This window comes from Bufo bufo, chromosome 2, assembly GCF_905171765.1.
Source record: "Bufo bufo chromosome 2, aBufBuf1.1, whole genome shotgun sequence".
NCBI lineage: Eukaryota > Metazoa > Chordata > Amphibia > Anura > Bufonidae > Bufo > Bufo bufo.
The window spans coordinates 9,177,463-9,204,094 of record NC_053390.1 but is presented as its reverse complement, the minus strand read 5'-3'; the positions used below and the strand labels follow the sequence as shown (position 1 = coordinate 9,204,094).

Genomic DNA, 26,632 nt, shown 5'->3' with positions numbered 1-26,632 from the left:
CAAGGCATAAAAGGCTAGCTCTGGCCACGTGGACAATTTGGAGACCCAGAAGTTGAATAGGGCCGAACCATCAGTCAGTACGTGGAGGGGTGTGCATGTAGTGTACGGGGACTGTAATGCCCGTCACTACAAAAGTGTCACTTGGTGTGCTGTCGTCCCTCCTTAATTATGGGGAAGTTGGTATATGTCATCTTTATAAATTGTCATATAATGTAATGCTATGTATTTCCCTGTTACTGTGAAACTTGCATGTACAGGCCTGCTAGGGGTGTCATTCCAGCTCTTAGTCACTAGAGGGAGCTAGGGAGCCCTAGGATATATAAGGCCCAGACAGGGAAAGGAAGGGAAGTTGAGTCTGCAGTTGAGTCTGGAGTTGTGGTTGGAGACTAGACCATGTCAGAGACAAGTCCAGGCCTGAAGCCTGCGGTCCAGGAGAGGGTTTTGCAGTCCCTGTAACCGGGTTCCAGATTCTAGGAGAAGGTTCCCCTCCTGAATTCCCATATGCCGAAACAGGAATACCTCAGTTAAAGAGCCTGAGGAAGCTGAGAGGGAGACAGAGGCAAAGCGCAGGAAAGCAAGAGGTACTCAAGATAACAGAGGAGGTACTTTATAAAGAGAGAACCAAGGATATACGCCAGAGTTAAGGTATTGGGCCTTGGAGAAGATTTTCTATGTCCCAGGATCAGTCAGGAATAGAGTGCAAGCTCCTGTACTGCAAGTCCTGTGTTTCACACTCTGAAGTCACCTTGCTTAATCTGTATTGCCTGCATCGACCGTATTGAAAAATCAACTGTATGCAAAGGAACTGTGCTTCCGTTAATGTCTCTATATGGAAACTACTAAAGTTGGAGTTTTGTTTTAACATCACGTGGTTCCTCAGTTATTCCTGCTATCAGCAAACGGCGTGCCACCGTTTAATTGGCACTGGCGTCACAAACATTTTCCTACCATCACCTGCCTATGCAGAGAGTCAGCCGTCTCAGGTTAGTGTCTATTGCACTACTACACCCAGGAACACATTTCTACACACAACTTGAGTACGCTGCACCTCTCTTTTGGCGTCACGAACAGGATACGCACGCTTTATAGTGCAAGAAGCGTGAACTTTGTGCCTTATACAGTTGCCCTGTGACCAAAGTGACAAATGGCCTGTTTTATTAAAGTGGACTTTGTGAACTGAAAATCATACCAAAAGTGGTCCTAAAACCTCTAAAAAGCGCTATGCAGTGTTGCGCTACCACAGAGGAAGGAAATCGCCACATCGGAGTGTGGTTTTGTGGACTTTTCATCATCCTGCTTGCTGTCAGTGAATAGACAGCGTTCTTGCTGAAGATGGCCGCTGAGCTTGCTGAATTTACTGCTGCGTCATTTTCGTCCCGAAAAGGTGGGAAAAATTGGCGCCTTTCTGAGGAAATAGCGGGAAGGAGTTCAAGGTCAGGCGCCACTGCTTATCTGGACATTTGCATGTCTGCCAGCATGGACACCGCCTTCCATATACTGGAATACCTGGGGGGCGGCCTCCCAGTGCGAAGGGAGGAGCTGGCTGATTTAATTGACGCGACCCTATCGCTCTCCAGAGAAGGATCGAGCATGTTGGAAAGTGAACAGAGCGTTGCTGCAGCGTCCGCGCCTGAGATCCCAAAAATGTATGATATTGGTGTAGAGCCAGAGGAGGCTCCACCGGCCTACTCTCCGGGACCGGAGAAACCCGCCTGCCGCCCACGGGAGAAAGAACCAGAGCCCTGCTATGGCTCATGGAAAGACTTCTTTCAACCCTCTTTCAAGTGGTCGTCACTTATGGCAGAGATCCGGGAGGCCGCTATAAAGCGGAATACAAAGACCAAGATCTATTATGAAGAGTTGACCAAGACAATCCATGAAAGACACACCAACACCCAACCCCGCCTGGAAAGGAGAAAGGGAGTGGTGGTGTCCTTTGACAAAACCCGTGGCTACGGGTTCATACAAGATTACCTGACTGGCAGAGACTTATATGTTAATAGAAGGTCTGTCAAGAGAGACTACCTCCCTTCCTATCAGCACAGCCTCCGCGAGGGAGAGGAAGTGGAGTTCACCCCTGCCGAGAGCCTGAGAGGCCCTTATGCCACTGCCGTGACCCGTCCCAAGCGAGAACCTGAGGACTGGGAGGCAGAAGAAGAAGACTACTCTGGCTGCGAGCGGGAACCGGAACGCTCTCCAGAGCCGGCCCATCACGCCTTCCAGGAGCGGAGCTCCTTCATTGGGCCTAACGTCTTCTGGCAGCCAACCGTGTTGGAAAAATGGGTGAGCCCTTACCCTTCCCCCGAGCTGCCTCGTCGGGAGAAGACCATGCAAGAGATGGAAAATCTAAAGGGACTTCGAAATACCTTTGAGAACATCCGGAGGGGTCGGAGACCCGATGCATCACCAGAACCTGCAGAGGCCGAGTCCGTGCCATCGGTGACAGTACCTGCGCCGGCGGCGCCAGCAGATGACCGCGACTCTGACACGGAGAGCATCGGTGAGCAGATTGTCCGGCTGGAGGAGAAGTTGCGGGAGCTGCGCAAGATCGCGACCGCCAGGATCCAGACGCCGCCGAAGAAGGACGAGGTAAGGGTGCCTGTCACCACCCGTAGACTACCTTCTGCTGCCACCGCTCCGCCAGTGCCCCAAAGAAGACCCCCTGTTGCTGTGAGTTGCTGCACAGAGCCCACCGGACCGCTTGCGGCAGCGGTATCCACTCCACTTCATCCCACAATTATCATGCCGGGACCGGTACGGTCCACCCAAAGGTTTACCCCTAGGCCCATGGGGCCAATACCTATTAGGGGTCCCTTCACGTTGCAGCTTCCCCCTAACACTGTTATGTGGGCACATCCTCCTGTAGAGGACTACTACAGGCCGTACTTGCCAGCAGAGCCGGGTAATGATGACATACCCCTGTGAATCAGCCTGCTAGGCCTTTTATTTATTGCACCAACGAAAAATGCTGTTAACCCTTCCAGGACAGGAGTCCTATGTTCCCTGGTTGTTTGTTGCTGCTGCCAGTTTATCCACGGCTCAGTGGTAGGTGTTGACCACTGAAGTATTAAAGTCAACAAAGCCAAGTTTGTTTCCAGGACCTCCTGCCTGCTTTTGCTATCCCACGCCAAGTTGTGCCTGTTCCTGAGTTGCACCTTTTACCCTTCACCCCCTTTTCAGGTTGATCAGGGGTATTACAGCACTTGTCTTTGCTGTCCTTTTATTGTGCAACTTCATACTAAGGAACCGTGCCCGGAGACAGACTCAAAAGAACCTGAGCCTCTGAGATTTTTGCTCTTTTAAAAGGAAATGTGCCCAGAGATGGACTCCACCGCACGAGAGCCTCTGTGATTTATTAGGAAAGTAACCTGGGTACGGACTCATGTTTGTTCTTTGAGCCTCCAAGAACTTTTATACTGTTTTATCTATTTTGCTGTTCTATTATGGACTTATTCATTGTCATGGACTATCCTGGTTATAATGTTACGCTGTGCCAGGTCAGCGCCCCAGTTCCATTCACTATCCTGAGAAGAAGAGAACGACGCCCCTTGTCATCACCTTTCACCTTTGCCAATTGGACCTGATATGAATGTAAATGCAGATGAATTACATGTATGTATGCCTGCATGTCTCTTTTTTTTTTTTTTTCTGTTTCAGGTAGAGATTCCAGTTGGGCGAGCCCTGATGGAGTACGAGGTCGTACTCAGCTTAAAGCAGTGGGGTATGTAGTGTACGGGGACTGTAATACCCGTCACTACCAAAGTGTCATTTGGTGTGCTGTCGTCCCTCCTTAATTATGGGGAAGTTGGTATATGTCATCTTTATAAATTGTCATATAATGTAATGCTATGTACTTCCCTGTTACTGTGAAATGTGCATGTACAGGCCTGCTAGGGGTGTCATTCCAGCTCTTAGTCACTAGAGGGAGCTAGGGAGCCCTAGGATATATAAGGCCCAGACAGGGAAAGGAAGGGAAGTTGAGTCTGGAGTTGTGGTTGGAGACTAGACCATGTCAGAGACAAGTCCAGGCCTGAAGCCTGCGGTCCAGGAGAGGGTTTTGCAGTCCCTGTAACCGGGTTCCAGATTCTAGGAGAAGGTTCCCCTCCTGAATTCCCATATGCCGAAACAGGAATACCTCAGTTAAAGAGCCTGAGGAAGCTGAGAGGGAGACAGAGGCAAAGCGCAGGAAAGCAAGAGGTACTCAAGATAACAGAGGAGGTACTTTATAAAGAGAGAACCAAGGATATACGCCAGAGTTAAGGTATTGGGCCTTGGAGAAGATTTTCTATGTCCCAGGATCAGTCAGAGATAGAGTGCAAGCTCCTGTACTGCAAGTCCTGTGTTTCACACTCTGAAGTCACCTTGCTTAATCTGTATTGCCTGCATCGACCGTATTGAAAAATCAACTGTATGCAAAGGAACTGTGCTTCCGTTAATGTCTCTATATGGAAACTACTAAAGTTGCAGTTTTGTTTTAACATCACGTGGTTCCTCAGTTATTCCTGCTATCAGCAAACGGCGTGCCACCGTTTAATTGGCACTGGCGTCACGAACATTTTCTACCATCACCTGCCTATGCAGAGAGTCAGCCGTCTTAGGTTAGTCTATTGCACTACTACACCCAGGAACACATTTCTACACACAACTTGAGTACGCTGCATGCATAGGTACTGTTCCACCATGTTAGTGAAATGTTGCCTCCTGCTAACACGTTCCGTATCAGGTGGTGGTGCAGTTAGCTGTGGCGTGGTGACAAAACTTTTCCACATCTCTGCCATGCTAACCCTGCCCTCAGAGGAGCTGGCCGTGACACAGCTGCGTTGGCGACCTCTTGCTCCTCCTCTGCCTTCGCCTTGGGCTTCCACTTGTTCCCCTGTGACATTTGGGAATGCTCTCAGTAGCGCGTCTACCAACTTGCGCTTGTACTCGCGCATCTTCCTATCACGCTCCAGTGTAGGAAGTAAGGTGGGCACATTGTCTTTGTACCGGGGATCCAGCAGGGTGGCAACCCAGTAGTCCGCACACGTTAAAATGTGGGCAACTCTGCTGTCGTTGCGCAGGCACTGCAGCATGTAGTCGCTCATGTGTGCCAGGCTGCCCAGAGGTGAGGACAAGCTGTCCTCTGTGGGAGGCGTATCGTCATCGTTCTGTGTTTCCCCCCAGCTACGCACCAGTGATGGGCCCGAGCTGCGTTGGGTGCCACCCCGCTGTGAACATGCTTCATCCTCATCCTCCTCCACCTCCTCCTCGTCCTCCAGTAGTGGGCCCTCCCCACATTTGTACCTGGCCTCTGCTGTTGCAAAAAACCTCCCTCTGAGTCACTTCGAAGAGACTGGCCTGAAAGTGCTAAAAATGACCCCTCTTCCTCCTCTTCCTTCTGGGCCACCTCCTCTTCCATCATCGCCCTAAGTGTTTTCTCAAGGAGACATAGAAGTGGTATTGTAACGCTGATAACGGCGTCATCGCCACTGGCCATGTTGGTGGAGTACACGAAACAACGCAACAGGGCACACAGGTCTCGCATGGAGGCCCAGTCATTGGTGGTGAAGTGGTGCTGTTCCGCAGAGCGACTGACCCGTGCGTGCTGCAGCTGAAACTCCACTATGGCCTGCTGCTGCTCGCACAGTCTCTCCAGCATGTGCAAGGTGGAGTTCCACCTGGTGGGCACATCGCATATGAGGCGGTGAGCGGGAAGGCCGAAGTTACGCTGTAGCGCAGACAGGCGAGCAGCGGCAGGGTGTGAACGCCGGAAGCGCGAACAGACGGCCCGCACTTTGTGCAGCAGCTCTGACATGTCGGGGTAGTTGCGAATGAACTTCTGCACCACCAAATTCAGCACATGCGCCAGGCAAGGGATGTGCGTCAAACCGGCTAGTCCCAGAGCTGCAACGAGATTTCGCCCATTATCGCACACCACCAGGCCGGGCTTGAGGCTCACCGGCAGCAACCACTCATCGGTCTGTTGTTCTATACCCCGCCACAACTCCTGTGCGGTGTGGGGCCTGTCCCCCAAACATATGAGTTTCAGAACGGCCTGCTGACGTTTACCCCGGGCTGTGCTGAAGTTGGTGGTGAAGGTGTGTGGCTGACTGGATGAGCCGGTGGAAGAAGAGGAGGAGGAAGCTGAGTAGGAGGAGGAGGAGACAGGAGGCAAAGAATGTTGCCCTGCGATCCTTGGCGGCGGAAGGACGTGCGCCAAACAGCTCTCCGCCTGGGGCCCAGCCGCCACTACATTTACCCAGTGTGCAGTTAGGGAGATATAGCGTCCCTGGCCGTGCTTACTGGTCCACGTATCTGTGGTTAGGTGGACCTTGCCACAGATGGCGTTGCGCAGTGCACACTTGATTTTATCGGACACTTGGTTGTGCAGGGAAGGCACGGCTCTCTTGGAGAAGTAGTGCCGGCTGGGAACAACATACTGTGGGACAGCAAGCGACATGAGCTGTTTGAAGCTGTCTGTGTCCACCAGCCTAAATGACAGCATTTCATAGGCCAGTAGTTTAGAAATGCTGGCATTCAGGGCCAGGGATCGAGGGTGGCTAGGTGGGAATTTACGCTTTCTCTCAAATGTTTGTAAGATGGAGAGCTGAACGCTGCCGTGTGACATGGTTGAGATGCTTGGTGACGCAGGTGGTGGTTTTGGTGGTACATCCCATGTTTGCTGGGCGGCAAGTGCCAACGTCCCTCCAGAGGCGGAGGAAGAGGCCGAGGCGGCGGCAGCAGCAGAAGAGGCCGAGGCGGCAGCAGCAGAAGAGGTAGCAGGGGGAGCCTGAGTGACTTCCTTGTTTTTAAGGTGTTTACTCCACTGCAGTTCATGCTTTGCATGCAGGTGCCTGGTCATGCAGGTTGTGCTAAGGTTCAGAACGTTAATGCCTCGCTTCAGGCTCTGATGGCACAGCGTGCAAACCACTCGGGTCTTGTCGTCAGCACATTGTTTGAAGAAGTGCCATGCCAGGGAACTCCTTGAAGCTGCCTTTGGGGTGCTCGGTCCCAGATGGCGGCAGTCAGTAGCAGGCGGAGTCTCTTGGCGGCGGGTGTTCTGATTTTGCCCACTGCTCCCTCTTTGTCTTTTGCTACGCTGTTGGCTCGGTCTCACCACTGCCTCTTCCTCCGAACTGTGAAAGTCAGTGGCACGACCTTCATTCCATGTGGGGTCTAGGACCTCATCGTCCCCTGCATCGTCTTCCACCCAGTCTTGATCCCTGACCTCCTGTTCAGTCTGCACACTGCAGAAAGACGCAGCAGTTGGCACCTGTGTTTTGTCATCATCAGAGACATGCTGAGGGGGTATTCCCATGTCCTCATCATCAGGAAACATAAGTGGTTGTGCGTTAGTGCATTCTATCTCTTCCACCCCTGGGGAAGGGCTAGGTGGATGCCCTTGGGAAACCCTGGCAGCAGAGTCTTCAAACAGCATAAGAGACTGCTGCATAACTTGAGGCTCAGACAGTTTCCCTGATATGCATGGGGGTGATGTGACAGACTGATGGGCTTGGTTTTCATGCGCCATCTGTGCGCTTTCTGCAGAAGACTGGGTGGGAGATAATGTGAACGTGCTGGATGCACTGTCGGCCACCCAATTGACTAATGCCTGTACCTGCTCAGGCCTTACCATCCTTAGAACGGCATTGGGCCCCACCAAATATCCCTGTAAATTCTGGTGGCTACTGGGACCTGAGTTGCTACACTAGGACGTGTGGCTGTGGCAGAACGGCCACGTCCTCTCCCAGCACCAGAGTGTCCACTAACACCACCACGACCATGTCCGCGTCTGCGTCCCTTACTAGTTGTTTTCCTCATTGTTACCGTTAACCACAATAAGAAAAATATTATTCGGGCCAATGTATTGAATTAAAATTCAGGCCTTTTTTTACAGACACCTAACACTGTCTGGCTATCTATTTAGGTACCGTATTACACTAATACAGGCACACAAGTAATGACAGATTTGGTTGAATATAAATGTGAGGCCTATTTTTTACGCGCTGGGTGACAGATATACCTTTAATCACAGAATTAGACTTGTATCTGCACGGTAGCGTGTGTGTTAAGTTTTTCAGAATGACACTATCAGCACCTTCAATCTAAGATATCCTTTTTGGGATAGACAATGTAATAGAGCAGCACGAAATGCCAGCAGAATGCTTGGATGTATAGGGAGAGGTATAAGCAGTAGAAAGAGTGAAGTGCTTATGCCGCTGTACAGAACACTGGTGAGACCTCACTTGGAGTATTGTGCGCAGTACTGGAGGCCATATCTCCAGAAGGATATAGATACTCTAGAGAGAGTTCAGAGAAGAGCTACTAAACTAGTCCATGGATTGCAGGATAAAACTTACCAGGAAAGATTAAAGGACCTTAATATGTATAGCTTGGAAGAAAGACGAGACAGAGGGGATATGATAGAAACTGCTAAATACATAAAGGGAATCAACTCGGTAAAGGAGGAGAGCATATTTAAAAGAAGAAAAACTACCACAAGAGGACACAGTTTTAAATTAGAGGGGCAAAGGTTTAAAAGTAATATAAGGAAGTATTACTTTACTGAGAGAGTAGTGGATGCATGGAATAGCCTTCCTGCAGAAGTGGTAGCTGCAAATACAGTGAAGGGGTTTAAGCATGCATGGGATAGGCATAAGGCCATCCTTCATATAAGATAGGGCCGGGGGCTATCCATAGGATTCAGTATATTGGGCAGACTAGATGGGCCAAATGGTTCTTATCTGCCAACACATTCTATGTTTCTATGTTTCTATGTTTCTATGTCTATGTTTCTATTTAAAGTAGGCCTGATATAGCAGAAACTAGTTATTTATGAGAATGGCAAATTTGGGAATAGTTTTTCAACCCAGAACAAAAACTGTACTTTTACGGTCACTAAATATAACTTGACCAGCTAAAACAGTACTGATTTGGAGGAATAGAAATGTCAGGTCTATTTTTTAGGCGCTGGGTGACAGCCTCAACTTGCCCCTGATGTAGTATATGGCCAAAAAATAACCACACTATTGATGGTTAAATGCACTTGATGAAAGCTTGACCCTGATGTAGGATATAGCAAAAAATAACCACACTGTTGATGGTTAAATGCACTTCGGTGACACAGGCTCAGCCTGCAGCTGATGTAGGATATAGCACAAAATAACCACACTATTGATGGTTAAATACACTTGGTGATAGCTCGTGCTGGCGCACCACAAGCCACAAAATGGCCGCCGATCACCCCAGAAAAAAGTGATATAAAAACGCTCTGGGCAGCCTCAAAAAAGTGAGCAATTGAATATCAGCACTTCAATGATCCACAGCTGCAGATCGATCACTGAATGAAGTCTTTTGGAGGAGTTAATCTGCCTAATCTCGCCCTAACGTCGCAGCTGCAACCTCTCCCTATGCTTGTATCAGCAGAGTGACGTGCAGCGCTACGTGACCGAAGCTCATATAGAGGCTGGGTCACATGCTGCACTGGCCAATCACAGCCATGCCAATAGTAGGCAAGGCTGTGATGGCCTCTTGGGGCAAGTAGTATGACGCTTGTTGATTGGCTGCTTTGCAGCCTTTCAAAAAGCGGCAAGAAAGCGCCGAACACCGAACCCGAACTTTTACGAAAATGTTCGGGTTCGGGTCTGTGTCACGGACACCCCAAAATTCGGTACGAACCCGAACTATACAGTTCGGGTTCGCTCATCCCTAACTGCAATCCATCAGTGACTCTGAACGTGCAGCAACAATGAAGAATGTAGATCTCAATTATGATCATCTTCCAGTTCAGAACATACTTGGATTGGGGTGGAATGTAGAGATTAAGTTCTTCTTTGAAGTATCTATTGACGAGAAAGTTGCAACTAGACGAACCATTCTTTCCGCAGTGGCTTCTATATTTGATCCATTGGTATTCTTGGCCCCAGTAATCCTCAAAGCAAAACAAATACTGCAATAATTATGCAGACAGAAGTTTGGATGGGATGAGCCCATACCTGAAAATTTGAGGTGAAGGTGGGAGAGTTGGATAAGAGACTTGCAAAACTTGAGAGAAGTTCGGATACCCAGATGTTTTGTACCTCGTGATTTCGGAAAGTACAAGAAAATAGAACTTCATCACTTTTCAGATGCCAGTAGTTATGGTTATGGTCAGTGCTCATACATCAGAGTAATAGGAGAATAAAAGATACACTGTGCCCTGGTTATGGGGAAGGCCCGATTTGCACCTACCAGTATTCAGACAATACCAAGACTTGAACTGACAGCAGCTGTTGTTTCAGCATCAGTAAGCAAGCTTCTGAGAGAAGAATTGGAATTTAAAATAGATGAAGAATATTTTTGGACAGACTCACAAATTGTCCTAGGATACATAAACAACGAAGCTCAAAGATTACATATCTTTGTCGCCAACAGAGTTGAGAAAATTCGGGAAATAACAAATCCGGAACATTGGCATCACATTGACACAAAGCATAACCCAGCAGATCATGCTTCAAGAGGCGTAAATGTAACAGAATTGAAAAATTCAAATTGGTTCACAGGTCCAGAGTTCCTTTGGGAAAAGGAAATCACGCCCAGTAAAGGTTACACATAATTGTCTATGGGTGATCCAGAAGTAAAAGTTGTACAAACATTGAGCACTGCTGCCAAGTGTCAAGATGACATACTTGAAAGACTAGCCAGCTGTTCAAAATGGAATACAGTCATAAACGTAGTAGCTCGAATTCAACGTTTGGCAAAGGGAATCAGAAAGAAGGAATTGTTGAATGTAGAATTAAGAATGAAAGCTGAAGAAACAGTCAAAAACTCATTCAACAGAGATTCTACGGTTAAGAGTTGAAGAGACTTAGACAAGAACCTAAAAGGCTTCTAAACCACCCATTGTGCAAGCTTAATCTTGTTCTGCAGGATCGTATACTGAAGGTGGGAGGGAGACTGGAAAATGCATCGTTACCTAGCAGAGTGAAGCATCCAGCAATTCTACCCAAAAACTCTACCTTCAGAACCGAAGAACAAAGAATGGCAGATTTATTGGCAGATCGTGTAAACCTAATACCACCATTTCTTTATAGCGGAATGGATTGTTTTGGCCCATTCATCACAAAACAGAGCCGCAAGGAGTACAAGAGATATGGACTTATATTTACATGTCTGAGCTCCAGAGCAAATCACCTGGAAATGTTAGAGGATATGTCAACTGACGCATTCATCAACGCCTTAAGATGTTTCATAGCCATTAGAGGTACTGTCAGAGAGCTTAGATCTGACCAAGGATCTAATTTTGTCAGAGCAAAGAATGAATGAAAGAAAGCTCTAAAAGAGATCGATAAAGAAAAAGTTACTGAGTATTTGTTAGAGAAACAGTGTGATTTTCATATGAATGCTCCACATGCAAGCCATACAGGAGGAGTTTGGGAAAGATAAATCAGAACTGTAAGAAATGTGTTAAGTTCAGTGCTGAAAAAGAACGCCGGAAGAATAGATGATGCTTTACTTAGGACCCTATTCTATGAAGTAATGTCTATTGTTAACAGTCATCCATTTACAGTTAATAACAGCAACGATCCAACAAGTTTGGACCCTTTAATTCCCAACCATCTACTTTACCTTAAGTCGGATTACATACAGCCACCACCTGGCAAGTTCACCATAGAGGATTTATATGTCAGGAGATGTCAAAGAGTTCAATATCTATCAGAACAGTTTTGGAATAGATGGAGGAAAGAATACTTATCCAATCTGATGCGAAGTAAATGGCAAACACCCAGAAGAAATTTCCAAGTTGGTGACATAGTGTTAGTAAAAGAAGATTTACCTAGAAGTCAATGGAAATTGGCCAAAGTTCTAGAAGTTCAAAAGGATGAAGACAAACTAGTAAGAAGAGTGTTGTTACAAATAGGAGACTCAAAACTTGACAAAAAAGGAAAACGTCTCACTACTCGACTCAAGTTGGAAGGTCCTATACAGAAGTTAGTTGTTCTACTTGAGAGTGATAAAAGACACTTGGAAGTTGAGAACCTGATGGAAAATTCCTCAAATTCATATTCAAGTCCTACCACTAAGAACATAGAAATATGGGTAGTTTTGGTGGGAGGGTGGCTGGCCAGCTGGGTCCTGTCCTGGGTTGCTAGAATAGCATGTGTGTGTATACAGCTAGACCTGCCAATGGCCTTTGTACAGTTTCTATGTTTGTGTGTTGAAGACAAGGGCAGAGTTATTTACTGTGACATCATGTTTTGGATGTCATATAACTGTGTTTTGTGTTCTTAAAGGCAAAAAGGATATTGTGCCTTTAAGATTCGTTTTGTAGTGTGGGGTGGGCTCGGTGACACTAACACATAGTATTACCGCACACCTCTGCACCATCCAACGCACCAGCAAGATGTCGACAGACGCAGGAGAAGGCTATAGCACCACCACGGCCTCCGCCACAGGCGGACACGCCAATACCCGTGAGAATCCTTTCGGCCGTTGGTGCTTTACTTTGAATAACTATACAGAGCAAGAGTTTGCTCATATAAAGGAGTTTGCCGAATTAAATGCGAGTTATGCTATTGTGGGCGAAGAAGTTAGAGAAGGTGGCACGCCTCATCTACAAGGATATTTAAATTTAGGAAAGAAACGTAAACGCATGGACCAGCTAAAGAAATTATTATCCAGTCGTGCTCACCTCGAACGTGCCATATCTGATGATGCGTGTAATTAGAAGTACTGCGGCAAAGAGGGCAAATATTGGGAGTTCGGTACACCGATAAGACGTGGACAGCGATCCGATTTAAAGCAAGCGGCTGCAATGCTCGTGGATAGTGGCGGAGATTTCCGTCAAGTAGAATCGTTTCCATGTGAATATATACGTTATGGTAAAGGTCTACGTGATTACGCAACCACTCTTGGACTCATCAAGAAGCATGACTTTAAGACTCAAGTAGTCGTGATTGCAGGCGTGTCCGGCTGTGGCAAGTCCAGACTTGCTCGTGAGCGTGCCGGTGATGACGTTTATTATAAACCACGTGGTGAATGGTGGGATGGATATAATCAACAGCTGTCAGTGATAATTGATTACTTTTATGGATGGATTCGCCATGATGAGATGTTACGTGTTTGTGATCGCTATCCCCATAAAGTGCCTATTAAAGGAGGATTTTCAGAATTTAATTCTAAGACCATATATATAACATCTAATATTCATGTTTCTGAGTGGTATAAGTTTGAGCGTTTTACTCCTGAACCTTTGCATAGAAGGAGTAACGAGTATTTATTCTATGATGTTAATGAGTTTAATGATTGGTCAACATTTTGTCGGTATCGTATAAATTTCTGATAACTTTATTAAAGACGCATAATTCAAATACAGAGTCTCATCATTCTTAACAGTCCAATTTCATATCCTCTAAGTCCACTACGGCATAGAGTTAGAATAGAAAAGAGCCGAGCGGAGCGAGGCCGGGCCCGATGCGTGACGAGCGAAGCGAGTCCGCGAGGGTCCTCTATCACAGTTTGAATCTTAGTGCTATATAGAATTTTTCTATTATTTTCATTGATATCAGTTGAGTTCCAGCTTTGCTGTAAGAATCCGATGTTACTACGAGACCTCTCCACACTGTGTCATTCACATGCTTCGCATCCATCCACATTCTTCCTGATGGGATCCATCTTGCACTTGACGTATTTTCGACAGCGACTTCAGCTTTTGGTCGAAATATTCTTGTATGATTTAGATTTGTTAGATCTAACTCTCAGAGAGATCATAAAGTGCTTAAATAACTTAAAGTGACAGTACAGATACTCAAGAGAGAAATATAGCCACCATTTTATGTTGAATGACAAGATTGAACAGTTGAACCGCCATCTTATGCATACCGCCATTTTGTGATATCTTTTCAGCACGTGTTATGTACATGGACTATCTGCTGCGGAGGCGGCAGTGTTATATATGAAGAAAAGTTGAAGTTAATAAAGAAGTTATTTGAAGCATTTGGTTTGCTCTTTAAACCTACTGTTTCCATAGAACGGCGCAAGAGGAATTACAGAGTAACAGACAGTCTGGTTAGACTAAAAGTCAGAGATATCAAAATTCTTCTAATGCCACAGCGCAAAAGGCACTTCATAGTGCTGCGCCGGCCACATGGTCCCCTCCCACAAGGCCGTAGTTCGCAGCCAGTGTATTGCACTGGCCTCGCGACTTAAAAAACATAGAACACTCGGGGTTCGGGAACTCACAACGCAAATTAATTCGCTACAAGCCCGACTGAGCCTCAAGCCGAGCCTTTACCTTCTCCGGGAGCTAGTGGAGGCCTGTGCAAAACTGAAAGATACCTCCATGCATAACGTGGATGCTACTTTATTCCAAGCAGCGATACTACGAGAAGTGAAATAAAGCCCACACTACTTTACCCCGCCAGTTGCGGGCCGCTGCCTTTAAGCGTGCTCCCTAGGCGGGGAAAGGCTCGGCTGGTTGCCTCCAATACCACCCTGATTGCTCGATGCTTTCACGATTATTACTTGTATCACCTTACCGATAAACAATCGCACACTGCCCCACTATCCCGCATGCGGGGTTATCTATCTTCTTGTAAATTGCCCAGGCTCTTTCCGGAGGCGGCTGCCTCCCTGAACAGCCCCATATCCACTGAGGAACTAATGGATGTGATTAAAACTCTCCCCCTGGGGAAATCCCCAGGCCCTAATGGGTTCACAGACCTTTACTTCAAAACGTTTCGATCGGAACTCTCCCCCCTCCTTCTGGCCTTACTCAATTCGTTTCTACTGGGCTCCCCAATTCCATCATCCATGCTGTCATCCCACATTGTAGTAATGCACAAATTGGGTAACGGCCCCCAGGACTTCGCTAACTATAGACCGATTGACCTTATTAATGCAGACCTTAAAATTTTCACTCGTATTCTCGCTGCTCGCCTGAATCTGTGGCTCCCCACCCTGGTCCATAAGGACCAGGTGGGGTTTATCCCCTATCGACAGGGTGGAGATAACACTCGCCAGGTTATTAATTAGATTGACTTGGCGACTCGTACCGGGACCCCCCACAGTAATTTTGAGTCTTGACGCAGAGAAGACCTTTGACCGACTCGACTGGTCTTTCCTAATCGAAACCCTACGAACCTTCGGCGACCCAGGACCCTTTCTACGAGCCATTCTCAGCCTCTACTCTGCCCCTTCAGTGCTTGTCAAGTTGCCCTTCTGCTTCTCCACTCCGTTTAATATCTCTAACGGCACGCATCAGGGTTGCCCACTCTCGTCGCTTATTTTTGCAGCACACATACAACTTGACCCTGACATCCAGGGACTTAAAGTACGGGATAAGGAATTTAAGATCTCACTTTATGCGGATGACGTCCTCCTTACCCTGACCAATCCCCACATCACACTACCTAACCTACAAAAAGCCTTATCACATTACGGCGCCCTCTCGGGAGACAAGGTCAATACTTCTAAGACAAAGGCCCTACCTGTCCTTATACCTGCCCATGGCCTTGCGTTGCTCTGAAGCAACTTTCCTTATCGGTGTTCAGATACCACTCTGAAGTACCTGGGGGTTTAGATCACCCCTACGTATGCCTCCCTGTGCTTCAGTAACTTCCCTCTTTTGGGGACTAGGCTGCATAGCAGCAGTGAAGATGTCCCTCCTTCCAAAATTGCTAGACTACTTTGAGACCCTCCCAGTGCGAATCCCTATGTCAGAACTATACCTCCTTCAACAGGCCATTCTTGACTTTATATGGAAAGGTAAATGACACCGCATCCCTCGCAAGGTCATGTTTGCAGCCACCGATAGAGGCGGCTTATCGTCCCTAATATCATTTACTATTACTAGGCTTCTCATTTGCGTGTCATTCCACTTTGGGTGTCCCAACAGGCATTCACCAAAAAGGTAGAAGTCGAAAAGCTTTGGATTGCCCCGGTTCATCCAAACACCCTGCTATGGCTGCGGACCCCCGTAGCCCCCCACACACCCCTCCTGGGGCCTATGGCCTTTGCAAAACACATATGGGACGCCTGCCACAGCCGATTTGCCTGAGACTCCCAGCACTCCTGTATGATCTCTTTCCTCTACAACCCAGCTATTCCCTCCAGCTTAACCGCCCCTATGGTCCAGGTCTGGTCGTTGTTGGGTCTCTTCCGCCTGGCAGACATTGTAGATGTTTCTACTCTGATGCTTAAACCACAATTTGCGCAACTTCAGGAGCAATTGAAAGTACTGACAACGGAGAGAATCCACTACATCCACTTTATTTGAGCATCTGTGCCGACTAAGCACCGGGACGAGAGGTCTGATTTCCCTTATCTGTCGCCTTTTGGCCTCATTGGCGGAAGTTGAGATTCCCCACCATACATACATGGACAAATGGGCTACCGCCCTTGCATCACCTCTTTCTTGCGGCGCCTGGCAGACTGTATGGAATAGGGCAGCCCAGTCCTCTATTTGCATTACGTATAAGGAGACCCAGTGTAAGCTGCTCACGCACTGGTATCATACTCCTGCCCTTCTACATTCCATAAACCCCTCTATTCCATCCGTCTGCTGGCGGTGCTTGAACATCTCCCAATGTTCTGCAGCCAAATCCTGGAAGCAGACTACCGCGCCTACCAAGTCCATGCTGCTGGCCAGGGTCGGTGGCTTCAGGTCCATGGAATGCCTCACAGCGTCACTGAACAACGCCGTGGAACAATTCCAAGTGATCTAGTTACCCTGGGATTCCTACTCGACATCCCCCTAGTGGTCTCTCACTCCCCCTTATCTGTTCCTTTCCCCTTGTGTTCTGTCGCTTGTCTTATCCCTTGTCCTGAGTCTTTGTGTGACATCATTGGTTATGGCTATGGTCCTAAAAGAATAAAATGACATTTACAAAATGATGCCAACATAAAGTAGAAAGTGGAAAATTGCGAATTTTTTTTTTTTTGGGGTAAATTTAGGATTTTTTCATAAATAAAGATGAAATATATTGACTCAAATTTACCACTGTCATGAAGTACAATGTGTCACGAGAAAACAGTCTCAGAATGGCTGGGATAAGTAAAAGCAAGGTCAGACACAGGTCAGATTGGCAAAAAATGGCTAGAGGGCAAGAGGGCGAAAACTGTCCCGGGGTAGAAGGGGTTAAGGGTAAAGGAAGCAAGCTCACCCTACGGGCTGGCAAGCATGCCCAGGATGTTATTAATTATAGGGCATCAGAGGAGAGAACAACTCTCAGCATCTTCAGACTGTTATTATATCAGAGGAGAGAACTACAACTCCCAGTATGTCCAAGCTGTTATCATAGGATATCAGAGGAAAGAACTACAACTCCCAGCATTTCCAGACTTGCCCACCGCAGCAAGGGAACGAGCACACCAAAGCCAGCTCCAAGAAGTTCCCTGACGTGACAGTTCTTCAGACAATGTGCTGACGAGAAGACACAAGTGGTTTGCACGCTGTGCAATCAGAGCCTGAAGCGAGGCATAAACGTTCTCCACCTGAGCACAACCTGCATGACCAGGCATCTAAGTGCAAAGCACGAGCTGCAGTGGAGTAGACACCTCAAAAACCAAGAAAGGTCTCTGGCTCCTCCTGCTTCCTCTTCTGCTGCAGTCGTGCACCTGACTACGGATACGTGGACCAGTAAGCACGGTCAGGGCCGCTATATCTCCATAACAGCACACTGGGTAAATGCAGTGGCGGCTGGGCCTGAGGCGGATAGCAGTTTGGCGCATGTCCTTCCACCACCGAGGATTGCAGGGCGCTTCAGTTTGCCTCCTGTTGCTTCCTCCTCCTACTCCGCTTCCTCATCCTCTACCGGCTCCTCATCCGGTCAGCGTAACCCCTTCACCACCAACTTCAGCACAGCCAGGGGTAAACGACAGCAGGCAGTGTTAAAACGTATCTGTTTGGGGGACAAACCCCACACCGCGCAGGAGCTGTGGACGGGCCTTGAACAACAGACCGATTAGTGGTTTGTGCCAGTCAGCCTCAAGCCCGGCCTGGTGGTGTGCGATAATGGGCGAAATCTCGTAGCAGCTCTGGGACTAGCCGGTTTGACGCACATCCCTTGCCTGGCGCATGTGCTGAATTTGGTGGTGCAGAGATTCCTTAAACATTACCCTTATATGTCAGAGCTGCTGCATAAAGTGCGGGCCGTCTGTTTGCGCTTCCGGCGTTCTCACCCTGCTGCTGCTCGCCTGTCTGCGCTGCAGCGTAACTTCGGCCTTCCCGCTCACCGCCTCATATGCGACGTGCCCACCCGGTGGAACTCCACCTTGCACATGCTGGACAGACTGTGCGAGCAGCAGCAGGCCATAGTGGAGTTTCAGCTGCAGCACGCACGGGTCAGTCGCACTGCGGAACAGCACCACTTCACCACCAATGACTGGGCCTCCATGCGAGACCTGTGTGCCCTGTTGCGCTGTTTCGAGTACTCCACCAACATGGCCAGTGCCGATAACGCCGTTCTCATCGTTACAATACCACTTCTATGTCTCCTTGAGAAAACACTTAGGGCGATGATGGAAGAGGATGTGGCACAGGAGGAGGAAGAGGGATCATTTCGTAGGGTTTCCGGCCAGTCATTCCCAAGTGGCTCCGAGGGTGGGTTCCTGCACCCACAAACCCAAGGTACACAATTGTCCAGCCAGGGCACAGTTCTGGAGGTTGAGGAGATGTTGGAGGAGGAACCATGTTCACAGCAGGGTGGCACCCAGACCAGCTCATGGCCATCACTGGTGCGTGGCTGGGGGGATACAGAGGACACAGGCGATACACCTCCCACAGAGGACAGCTTTTCGTTGCCTCTGGGCAGCCTGGCACACATGAGCGATTACATGCTGCAGTGTCTCCGCAACGACCGCCGAGTTGCCCACATTCTAACTTGTGCTGATTATCATGTGGAACTTGTAATATAATGCGAAGGCTGCAATATAATGTGGAGGCTGTAATATAATATGGAGGCTGTAATATCATGTGGAGGCTGTAATATCATGTGGAGACTGTTAATATGGAGGCTGTAATGTAATGTGGAGGCTGTAATATAATATGGAGGCTATAATGTAATGTGAAGGCTATAATATAATATGGAGGGTGTAATATAATGTGGAGGCTGTAATATAATGTGAAGGCTGTAATATCATGTGGAGGCTGTAATATCATGTGGAGACTGGTAATATGGAGGCTGTAATTCAATGTGGAGGCTGTAATATAATGTGAAGGCTGTAATATAATGTGGAGGCTGTAATATAATGTGGAGACTGGTAATATGGAGTCTGTAATATCATGTGGAGGCTGTAATATCATGTGGAGACTGGTAATATGGAGGCTGTAATTTAATGTGGAGGTTGTAATATAATGTGGAGCCTGGTAGTATGGAGGCTGTAATAAAATGTGGAGCCTGGTAATATGGAGGCTGTAATATAATGTGGAAGCTGTAATATAACATGAAGGCTATAATGTAAAGTGGAGGCTATAAAATAATATGAAGGCTATAATATAATGTGGAGGCTGTAATATAATATGGAGGTTGTAATTTAATGTGGAGGCTGTAATATAATGTGGAGCCTGGTAGTATGGAGGCTGTAATAAAATGTGGAGCCTGGTAATATGGAGGCTGTAATATAATGTGGAGCCTGGTAATATGGAGGCTGTAATATAATGTGGAGCCTGGTAATATGGAGGCTGTAATATAATGTGGAAGCTGTAATATAACATGAAGGCTATAATGCAAAGTGGAGGCTATAAAATAATATGAAGGCTATAATGTAATGTGGAGGCTGTAATATAATATGGAGGCTATAATGTAATGTGGAGGCTGTAATATAATGTGGAGCCTGGTAATAAGGAGGCTGTAATATAATGTGGAAGCTGTAATATAATATGGAGGCTATAATGTAAAGTGGAGGCTGTAATATAATGTGGAGGCTATAAAATAATATGAAGGCTATAATTTAATATGGAGGCTGTAATATAATATGGAGGCTGTAATATAATATGGAGGCTATAATGTAATGTGGAGGCTTTAATATAATATGGAGGCTGTAATATAATGTGGAAGCTGTAATATAATATGGAGGCCGTAATGTAATGTGGAGGCTGTAATATAACGTGTAGGCTGTAATATAATATGGAGGCTATAATGTAATGTGGAGGCTGTAATGTAATTTGGAGGCTGTAATATAATGTGGAAGCAGTAATATAATATGGAGGCTGTAATATAATATGGAGGCTATAATGTAATGTGGAGACTATAATATAACATGGAGGCTATAATGTAATGTAAAGGCTGTAATGTAATGTGAAGGCTGTAATATAATATGGAGGCTATAATGTAATGTTTAGCCTGGTAATAGGGAGGCTGTAATATCTTGTGAAACCTTGTAATATGGAGGCTGTAATATGTTGTGGAGGCTGTAATAATGTGGAGGCTGGTAATGTAAAGGCTTTAATATATTGTGGGGCCTGGTAATATGGAGTCTGTAATATTATGTGGAGGCTGTAATATAATATAGAGGCTGTAATGTAATATGAAGGCTGTAATATAATATTGAGGCTGTTATATAATGTGGACGCTTGTAATGTAATATGGAGGCTGTTATATAATGTGGAGTCTGTAAGATGAAGTCTGTTAGATCATGTGGAGGCTATAATGTAATGTGGAGGCTGTAAATAAGGAGGCTGTAATATAATGTTGAGGTTAATAATATAATATAGAGGCGTTAATATAATGCAGAGGATATAATGTAATTTACAGGCTGGTAATATGGAGGTTGTCAATTAATGTGGATGCTGAAAATATGGAGGCTGTAACATAATGTTTAAGCTGTGATGTGATGTAGATGTGATGTAGAGGCCGGTAATAAACAGGCTGTAATATAATGTGGAGGCCAGTAATGTAATATAATATGGAGACTGTAATGTAGAGGCCGGTAATACGGAAGCTGTAATTTAATGTGTAGGCCAGTAATGAAATATAGAGGCTGTAATGTAATGTGGAAGCTGGTAGTATGGAGGCTGTAATGTAATGTAGAGGCTAGTTATATGGAGGCTGTGATGTAATCTGGAGACTGAATATATGGAGGCTGTAACATAATGTTTAGGCTGTGATGTAATGTAGAGGACGGTAATATGGAGTCTGCAATATAATGTCGAGTCTGTAATGTAATGCAGAGGCTGGTAATATGGAGGCTGGTAGTATGGAGGCTGGTAGTATGGAGGCTGTAATATAATGTGGAGGCTGGTAGTATAGAGGCTGTCATATAATGTGGAGGCTGTGATGTAATGTTTAGGCCGTGATGTAATGTAGAGGCCGTTAATACAGAGGCTGTAATATAACATGGAGGCTGGTAATATTTAGGCTGTAAAATAATGTGGAGGCTATAATCTAATGTAGAGGCTGTAATATGTTGTTGAGGTTGATAATATAATATGGAGGCTGTAATATAATTTGAGGGCTGTAATGTAATGCAGAGGCTGGTAATATGAAGGCTGTAATATAATGTAGAGGCTGTGATGTAATGTGGAGGCTGTTAGTATGGAGGCTGTAATGTAATTTTTAGGATGTAATGTAGAGGACGGTAATATGGAGTCTGTAATATAATGTGGAGGCTGGTAATGTAACATGGAGGCTGTAATGTAATGTGGAGGCTGGTAATTTTTAGGCTGTAATATAATGTGGAGGCTATATTGTAATGTAGAGGCTGTAATATGTTGTTGAGGTTGATAATAGGTAATATGGAGGCTGTGATGTAATGTGGAGGCCATTAATATGGAGGCTGTAATATAATGTTGAGGATGATAATATAGAGGCTGTGATGTAATGTGGAGACTATAATGTAATGTGGAGGCTTTAAATATGGAGGCTGTAATATAATGTTGAGGTTGATAATATAATATGGAGGCTGTAATGTAATTTGGAGGCTGGAAAATAATGCGGAAGCTGTAATATTATATGTAGGCTGTAATGTAATGTGGAGGCTGTGATATTATGTGGAGCCTGGTAATGTAATGTGGAGGCTGTAATGTAATGTAGAGGCTAGTAGTATGGAGGCTGTCATGTAATGTAGAGGCTGGTAATATAATGTGGAAGCTGTAATATAATATGGAGGCTGGAATATAATGTGGAAGCTGTAATGTAATGTGGAGGCTGTGATATTATGTGGAGCCTGGTAATGTAATGTGGAGGAAGATAATGTAATATGGAGGCTGTAATAGAAACATAGATGTAATGTGGAGGCTGTAATATAAGGTGGAGGCTATAATGTAATGCAGAGGCTGTAATAGAATGTGGAGGCTGGTAGTATGGAGGCTGTAATGTAATGGCTGGTAATATGGAGGCTGTAATATAATGTGGAGGAAGATAATGTAATATGGAGGCTGTAATAGAAACATAGATGTAATGTGGAGGCTGTAATATAAGGTGGAGGCTGTAATATAAGGTGGAGGCTATAATGTAATGCAGAGGCTGTAATATAATGTTGAGGTTGATAATATAATATAGAGACTTTATTTTAATGCGAAGGATATGATGTAATTTACAGGCTGGAAAATAAAAACCTACAGCACTTCTGAGCTCAGCCAATCAGAGCTGGAGGGCGGGGCCTGTAGTTCAGGAACAGCTCCGCCCCCAGAAAGGCCGCCTCTCCGTGCAGTTCTCTTTCAGGTCCGCCCATGCGCCCGCTGTGAGCGGAGAACGAGGGCAGAAGGGCGGAGTGGAGCTCGTCTGAGGAGGAGGCGGTGGGAAGAGACTGACCGCCTGCTTCATGTAGGAGGGGCTTATTACCTGGAGACACGCCCATCAGCTGGGACTGGCGGATAGGATGAGCTCCGCCTCTTGTGAACGATAATTGGTAAGTTTTGGCGGGCACATCATTGTACGAATAAACCAATAGGGATGTAGGGGTGTGGTTTACATGAGCCAATGAGGACGAGGCCGGGAGTATAAATGATCTGCACGGTCCGTTCTTCACCTCATTCTCTTGCTGTGTACAGATCTCTGCAGAGCCATGGCCAGAACCAAGCAGACCGCACGTAAGTCCACCGGCGGGAAAGCTCCCCGCAAGCAGCTGGCCACTAAGGCCGCCAGGAAGAGCGCCCCCGCCACTGGCGGAGTCAAGAAGCCTCACCGCTACCGGCCCGGGACCGTCGCTCTCCGGGAAATCCGGCGCTACCAGAAGTCCACCGAGCTGCTCATCCGGAAGCTGCCCTTCCAGCGCCTGGTGAGAGAGATCGCCCAGGACTTCAAGACCGACCTTCGCTTCCAGAGCTCGGCCGTCATGGCCCTGCAGGAGGCCAGCGAGGCTTACCTGGTCGGGCTCTTCGAGGACACCAACCTCTGCGCCATCCACGCCAAGAGGGTCACCATCATGCCCAAGGATATCCAGCTGGCCCGCAGGATCCGAGGGGAGAGGGCTTAGATCTGCGCCCCGCACCCAACAAAGGCTCTTCTCAGAGCCGCCACCTCCTCCAGAGACGAGCTCCACTCCGCCCTTCATTCTCCACCTCTGCTCACAGGAGGCGGGTTAACCCTTTCAGCACTCTAATTAGTAAGAGCAGTTCCTTTATTTAGAAAGCGCTCTCTGTATCTCCCCCCGTCTATCAGGGACTCGCTGAACGTGACCGATAACCGCCTCCATCCTCCCTGCCCCCCCGCCATCTCCACTCAGCTGGGGGATCGAGAGAAGGGGCGGAGCTATAGGACAAGTGCTTTATAGTGATTGGCTGATCTCCTGGCGCTTGAAATTCCCGCTCAATTACAGTCCGGGTAGAATTCAGCGGCCAAACCCTCTACAGCAGCAATGTCTGCCCGTACTCGCAGCAGGGAGGAGTGGAGGCCAGCAGCCAATCAGAGGCGCACACGGTCCAGGGAGTCGTGCACCGAGTCTAAGAATCCAATGATCCGACTTCTATCCTCGGAGTCACTAGAACAATACACGGAGTCTCTGACCGGCTGCAGCAGTATAAAGCCCCCGCAGTGCTGTCCATAGAACAGAGCGCCTCCAGCAGCGCCCCCCACTCAGTATAATGCCCAGATCAGGGCCCCCAGCCCCCCACTCCGTATAATGCCCAGATCAGGGCCCCCAGCCCCCCACTCCGTATAATGCCCAGATCAGGGCCCCCAGCCCCCCACTCAGTATAATGCCCAGATCAGGGCTCCCAGCCCCCCACTCAGTATAATGCCCAGATCAGGGCCCCCAGCCCCCCACTCAGTATAATGCCCAGATCAGCGCCCCCCACTCAGTATAATGCCCAGATCAGGGCCCCCCCCTTCCTGTTCTAGTCCTCAGTCCGGTCACCACTGATCCAACACTTATTACCTATCCGGCTCCGGTTCACTTGTCAGCAACTGAAGCCAAAGATCCAAACTTCCCATCTCTAGTCAGGAGCGGTAAGTGCCCCTGTGTGACGCCTCCTCCTCCACAGCGGAGATCAGCGGCATCGCCAGCTCCTCAGTCGTACAGACCATGTGGGGGGCTCTTAGAAGAGCCTTTGGTTCCGGGGGGCACAGCAGCAGCAGAGCCGGGCTCACTTGCTCTTGGCCGCCTTGGTGCTCTCGGTCTTCTTGGGCAGCAGCACGGCCTGGATGTTGGGCAGGACGCCTCCCTGGGCGATGGTGACGCCGCCCAGCAGCTTGTTGAGCTCCTCGTCGTTGCGCACGGCCAGCTGCAGGTGGCGGGGGATGATGCGGGTCTTCTTGTTGTCGCGGGCGGCATTGCCGGCCAGCTCCAGGATCTCGGCGGTGAGATACTCGAGCACAGCGGCCAAGTAGACGGGAGCGCCGGCGCCCACCCTCTGGGCGTAGTTGCCCTTGCGGAGGAGCCTGTGCACACGGCCGACCGGGAACTGGAGCCCTGCCCGGGAGGAGCGGGTCTTGGCCTTAGCCCGGACTTTGCCTCCTTGTTTGCCGCGTCCAGACATGGTTCTCTTCTCTGTACAGATGAGACTGACAGCCCCGCTCCGCCCGTCACCTCTTATACCCGGATGGCGCAGGAGAACTCCTCTGTGATTGGCCGAATCCAAACCCAGTTTTCAGCGCTAAATCCTGCAGCCAATGAGGAAGCAGATGACCTGGAAAGGCTTGTGAGGACACGCCCCCTTTTCTCCACCAATTGCCGGCCGCCCCCATAGCACCGGTGTATCCCCGAGTGCCCGGCTCTGTGGATCCATCCAGCCGCTCGTCCTTCACTACCTCCTCCTCCTCAGTGTCCAATCACTACTCCCCCCATCCTCAAGTGTCCAATCACTACTCCCCCCATCCTTCTCTCTGGCCGATCACTACTCCCCTCATCCTCCCGATCAGTGGTCTATAATGAGGTAATAATCCGCCTCGGACATGAGGCTTCCATGTATTCACACAATGCGGCAGCTCCGTCCTAGAGAAGGTGGGGGCTCTGAGAAGAGCGGGGGGCGGAGCAGCAGGAGGGGCGGGGCTCACAGCCATCTAATCAGCCGAGCCGGGGGCGGAGCAGCAGGAGGGGCGTGAATCACAGCCATTCATTCAGCTGAGCCGGTGGGCGGGGCAGTAGGCGGGGCTCACATTCATTTATTCAGCTGAGCCCGGGGGGCGGGGCTCACATCCATCCTCAGTGTGGCGCTCCCTGGAGAGAGGCTGTGCGGCCGCTCAGTGCAGGACAGGAGGACGAGGCTCCGCTCCTAGGTGCACATAACGGCTGAGGGGTCCAGAGCTCTGCTATTGGCTGGGAGAGCTCAGCATCTCGTCGCTCATTGGCTCCTTTGAATTTCCCGCCGGCTGATTTACAGGTGAAGCCGGTCATGTGACCTGTATCAGCACCGCTCATTGGCGGGACGGATTAACCCCTCAGTCTCCGGGGACAGAAGCGGTGGAGAACACCCGGGGCTCGGGATTTACACCGATCGCTGGGGGCTTTCTGTATTGTAGACCTCCGGCTGTACTGAGCACAGGGCGCCGCTGATCTCCTGATGTGCGGGCGGTGTTAACCCCTCAATGGCGGAGCGCAGAAGGAATTGTAGCTTCTCCCCGGGAAGATGTCGGCGGCTCTGAGAAGAGCCTTTGTGCTGTGAGGACGGAGGCGGCAGCATTAACCCCCGAAGCCGTAGAGAGTGCGGCCCTGGCGCTTGAGCGCGTAGACCACGTCCATGGCGGTGACGGTCTTCCTCTTGGCGTGCTCGGTGTAGGTGACGGCGTCCCGGATGACGTTCTCCAGGAAGACCTTCAGCACCCCGCGAGTCTCCTCATAGATGAGGCCGGAGATGCGCTTGACGCCTCCCCTGCGAGCTAGGCGGCGGATGGCAGGCTTGGTGATGCCCTGGATGTTATCACGGAGCACCTTCCTGTGCCGCTTGGCGCCGCCTTTCCCGAGCCCTTTCCCTCCTTTACCGCGACCAGACATCTTCTAGGTGTGAGGAGCAGAGAGCAGTGACTGCTCAGCCCAGAGCCCTCCTTTATATGGAGCATGGGCGGACCTGAAAGAGAACTGCACGGAGAGGCGGCCTTTCTGGGGGCGGGGCTGTTCCTGAACTCCAGGCCCCGCCCTCCAGCTCTGATTGGCTGAGCTCAGAAGTGCTGGTGGTTTTCATTTTCCAGCCTCCATGTTACCAGCCTGTTAATTACATCATATCCTTCGCATTAAAATAAAGTCTCTATATTATATTATCAACCTCAACATTATATTACAGCCTCCATACTACCAGCCT

The 26,632-nt window shown here is 48.4% G+C and overlaps 1 protein-coding gene across 1 annotated transcript; it reads right to left on the bottom strand.

Moving 5' to 3' along the window:
- Positions 1–24,475: 24,475 nt before the first annotated feature.
- On the bottom strand, positions 24,476–24,938 carry LOC120992001 (histone H2A type 1-like). Its single transcript, XM_040420768.1, has one exon. The coding sequence runs from the start codon at positions 24,872–24,874 to the stop codon at positions 24,482–24,484; it is 393 nt and encodes a 130-aa protein (XP_040276702.1). The 5' UTR covers positions 24,875–24,938; the 3' UTR covers positions 24,476–24,481.
- Positions 24,939–26,632: the final 1,694 nt, after the last annotated feature.